The 4,918-nt window shown below is 43.7% G+C and overlaps 1 protein-coding gene across 1 annotated transcript in view; it reads left to right on the forward strand.

Moving 5' to 3' along the window:
• CNOT10 (CCR4-NOT transcription complex subunit 10) overlaps window positions 1-4,918 on the forward strand; it is a 99,723-nt gene that overhangs the window by 93,451 nt on the left and 1,354 nt on the right. Inside the window, exon 17 of the mRNA XM_003781773.3 lies at window positions 4,466-4,541. Within this exon, the coding sequence (XP_003781821.1) occupies window positions 4,466-4,541 (76 nt within the window). The remainder of the gene's footprint in view (window positions 1-4,465; window positions 4,542-4,918) is intronic.

Genomic DNA, 4,918 nt, shown 5'->3' on the forward strand with positions numbered 1-4,918 from the left:
AAAAAAAAAAAAAAAGTTTTTGTATAGGATGGCACGCATGGCTTGGTAGGTAGGACGCCAGCCATATACACCCAGGCTAGTGGGTTTGAACCCAGCCTGGGCCTGCTAAACAACAATGGCAGCCCCAGAGGGATTTCACAGAATTAGAAAGGAATAATTCTTCAAAAGGACATTGACTCAGCAGACCTCTGTTGAGTACTTCTCTACTGAGCCGTGTTAGTAAGACTGTAAATAAGTGGATAGGCTGTAATCCTGTTTCCATAAACCCTATGCCTTGGGTGTTATCTGTGGCTCAGGGAGTAGGGTCCTGGTCCCATATACCAAGGGTGGTGGGTTTGAACCCAGCCCCAGCCAAAACTGCAAAAAAATAAAATAAAATAAAAAACTTATTTTAAAAAAAAACGGGCAGCCTGCGCCTGTGGCTCGGTGGGTAGGGCCCTGGCCCCATATACCAAGGGTGGCGGGTTCAAACCTGACCTCGGCCAAATTGCAACAACAACAACAATAAATAGCCGAGTATTGTGGTGGGCGTCTATAGTCCCAGCTACTCGGGAGGCTGAGGCAAGAGAATCGCCTAAGCCCCGGAGTTGGAGGTTGCTGTAAGCTGTGTGATGTCACAGCACTCTACCAAGGGCAGTAAAGTAAGACTCTGTCTCTACAAAAAAAAGAAAAAAGAAAAACCTATGCCTTCCTAAAAGGAGGATTACAAAGTCACAAAGTATACAGAATTTTAAAACTTCTAATACAGAAAGTTTGTGTCATTTCATCAGCAGTACATCAGAACTCCGGTCCCCACATGCTTGGCAGGGTAAATTGGAAATTCCACCTATTAGGAAATATGGTTCCTTCCAGAAATTTCCTATCTATGTAGGCAACATTGTTATACCTAGAAAAGATGGTTGATGGCTTACCATGTGGAAATTAGCTACAAGTAATACTTAATTTAATGTCATCTGGTCAGCATTTCTAATCCAGAATCAGAATTTAAGATATTCACTTTCTACGGCTCGGCACCTGTAGCTCAAGTGGCTAAGGCGCCAGCCACATACACCTAAGGTGGCAGGTTCGAGTCCAGCCCGGACCCGCCAAACAACAATGACAGCTGCAACCAAAAAATAGCCGGGCGTTGTGGCGGGCACCTGTGGTCCCAGCTGCTTGGGAGGTTGAGGCAGGAGACTCGCTTGAGCCCAGGAGTTGGAGGTTGCTATGAGCTGTGAAGCCACGGCACTCTACCCAGGGGGATAGCTTGAAGCTCTGTCTCAAAAAAAAGATATTCACTTTCCGGAGTAATGTGTTTGATATTAACTAGGAATTGAGTTAAACTGGTGAAGAGCTAAAATGTTTCAGTGTTCTCAGTGAACAGCCTGTCTCACATGCCCCTAGCCCACAATCACTGCAGCAAACAGGGTTTTTGATCTAATGTTACAGTGTGCATAGTCCAGCTCAGGTTCTCTACAGCAGGTGGCCATGGCTGCTGCCATGCTGGGAGAGACAGATGGGGTCAGGCCTGGTTCGGGGTCTGAAGGGGTTTTGTTTTGGTCCCTTGGTTTTTAGGTTAATCCAATGGCTGGACCTTTGTTAATTGGGAGGCCCGCCCTGCCTGGGAAGGCAGAACAATAATGTGAAGAGTTGGAAAGGAAAGGGCTCCGAGTAGATATTTCCAAGGTTGCCTGCCCACCTCATAGCCATTCTGAACAGCCAATAAGCAAATGCCATTAAGTCTCATAAAGTTGTTGCCTTGAATTCTTACATTTTAGAGAAAGCTGCAGACTGTGGTCAATGCAAAGAACAATAAGTGACCTGTGTTTGCTAGCCAGGAAAATAAAATGATATAAAGATGATCTTACCTATATATGGCTTGCTTGTAAAGCTAGGCCTGAAGGTATAAATTCTAATTTTTTTTAAATGAGTTGTCATACTTCAGTGATGTAAGGAGAAGAATAAAAGTCTCCTCTGTATGAGACTCCCCAATAGTCTGGGATTTCTCCTTGTGCTGCTTACAACCTAGTTCAAGTTTCTGGTCCTACAGGCATCTTCCGTATCCAAGCTTCAGCCTTCCATCCCATTTCTCCCCATTTTTTGCCTATAAAATATCTACCATGCAAAGACTAAGTGAGGCCTCCCTTACCCTAAAGCTCTCTATGTGAAAAAAATTATCTTCCTTTAAAAAAAAAAAAGAAAAGAAAAAAGCAGTAGCTCACACCTGTAATCCTAGCACTCTGGGAGGCTGAGGCGGGTGAATAGGTTGAGCTCACCAGTTCGAGACCAGTCTGAGCAAAAATGAGACCCTATCTCTAATAAAAATAGAAAAAAACTGAGGCAAGAAGATAACTTGAGCCTAAGAGTTGGACGTGGTTGTGAGCTATGAGCCACAGCACTCTACCCAGGGCAACAGCTTGAGACTCTGTCTAAAAAAAAAAAAGAAACTTCTTTCTTTTTCTCCACATTCACAGCACATTTACTGGCCTCTTTCCCTGGCATTTAGGTAATGCCAGACTATGTGACAATTTAGGTAAAGGTGTTTGGTTCTTTGTTATTTGCATGCTTGTTTATCATCAGGGGAAGTCCCTATCTTATCTCCTTACGACCTCTGGTCAATGAGTATTTGTAGAAGTACATTTTTGATTAGATTAAGGGGAAAGTAAAACAATGGAAGTAATGAGCAGCCGAAACTAGAAGGGGAAGTACAAGTTGATAGTAAGGTGAGGAAAAGGCTGCACCCAAAGAGGCCCACAATGAGGAAGTAAACCTATCATTTCAGCACCTTTGACCATAGCAGGCCAGGCTTCCTTTCCTCAGGACTGGATTGAGAGAAACTACTGGCTGGTGCTATGGTTCTTACTCAGATTTAACGGTAACATATTGCCTAAACTAATAAATGATTTTATTTGAGTAAATTGTATTATGTTTTAGTCCTTCAAAATAGGGACACCAGGCTGGGCCTAGTGACTCATGCCTGTAATACTAGGACTCTGGGCGGCTAAAGCTGGAAGATCTCTTGAGCTTAGGAGTTTGAGACCATTCTGAGCAGGAGCAAGACCTAGGCTCTACTAAAAATAGAAAAATTATCTGGATGTTGTGGCAAGTGCCTGTAGTCCCAGCTACTCTGGAGGCTGAGGCAGGAAGGATGGCTCTAAACCCTGGAGTTTGAGGTTGCTATGAAGGAGGCTGAAGCCACAGGGACTCTAGCCTGTGGCAACACAGCGAGACTCAGTCTCCAAAAAAAAAAAAAAGAAGAAGAAGAATAGGGACATCAAACCTGGCAAATGGTACAGTTTTCCTTATTTCCATTTAAGTTTGAATTCTTATTCTTGACGTTAGCAACTTGCAGCCTACAATAGTGAGATATTACTTAGAACAACAATTGAGCATGCAAATTTTGATGTTAATGCAACTGTATCTGTGTGAAGACCCATCAGCAGACAGACAGATGACTAACATGGAGAATTAGGGGTGTCTGATCACCCTAGCACATGAAAACCAAGAGGGAAGAAAAACTTTTCCCTATTAAGAACCTTTCTTATTTTTTTGAGACAGAGTCTTACTTTGTCACCACGGATAGAGAGTGCTGTGGCATCATCATAGCTCACAGCAACCTAAAACTCCTGAGCTCAAGCGATCCTCTTGCCTCAGGCTCACAAGCAACTGGAACTATAGGCGCCCAGCCCAACACCTGCTAGTTTTTCTATTTTTAGTAGAGACAGGGTCTCACTCTTACTCAGGCTAGTCCTGAACTCCTAAGCTTAAGCAGTCCACCACCTGAGTCTCCCAAAGTGTTAGTATTACGGCTCAGTGCCCATAGTCCAGTGGTTAGGACACCTGTCATATATAGCAGGGCTGGCCAGCACAGGCGTGCAAACAACAATGACAACTTCAACCAAAAAATAGCTGGGCATTGTGGCGGGTGCCTGTAGTCCCAGCTACTTGGGAGGCTGAGGCAAGAGAATCACTTAAGCCCCAGAGTTTGAGGTTGCTGTGAGCTGTGACGCCACAGCACTCTACTGAGGATGACAGTGAAACTCTGTCTCCAAAAAAAAAAATATTAGGATTATAAGCATGAGCCACCATGTGGTCTTCCTTTTAAGAACTTGTTATGGATTAGGCTGCTAGGGAAAATGTTAAATCATTTAACTGTAAAGTACGTGTCACAGCCAGAGGCAATGTGTACCTGTAGTCCCAGGTATTTGGGAGGCTGAAGGAGGGTTGCTTGAGCTCAGGAGTTTAAGGCTGGCCTGAGCAACTTAGGGTAACCCTGCCTAAAAAAACAAAAAAATATGTCTAGCTTAATTGGTAGGATTTAAGACAAAGGCAGCTGAGGGACATAGCAGAACAGTAGGTGAGCCCTGGAAGTCATGTGGGAATCAGCTTGGATAAGTTTTCTGCCTTGCCCTTGGTTGGCAGATGTACTTGGAATTGTATCTTAAGTTGCTGGCTTTTCATGAGTGTCTTTCTGTTTTGAGCAAAGGCGGCTTCAATGATCCATCCTAAAGAGGTACCCCCTGAAGCCATCTTGCTGGCAGTCTACCTTGAGCTGCAGAACGGTGAGTAATTCTTTCTAGTTAGATTTCTATCCCTCAGAGAACCCAAGATTTTTGATTCTCCGTTCTCTCTTAAAAGTCAAAACTTTGCTTTCCATGAATTTACCCATCAACTTCTTTTAGACAAAAATGTAGTTAGAGAGTTTTTGGTAGCCTACAAATACAAATTAAGCATATTTTCTTTTATCTGTGAAAATGTAGAATCATAACTTCTAACAATTATAATTAATCCCTACTAATCTTTCTCTTAGCCAGCTAAATGACTCTAATTAAGAACATGAGTCCGGGCTCGGCGCCTATAGCTCAACGGACTAAGGCGCCAGCCACGTACACCTAAGGTGGCGGGTTCGAATCCCCAGCCCGGACCCGCCAAACAACAA

This window comes from Otolemur garnettii, unplaced genomic scaffold (assembly GCF_000181295.1).
Source record: "Otolemur garnettii isolate 467f Iridium unplaced genomic scaffold, OtoGar3 scaffold00002, whole genome shotgun sequence".
Lineage (NCBI taxonomy): Eukaryota > Metazoa > Chordata > Mammalia > Primates > Galagidae > Otolemur > Otolemur garnettii.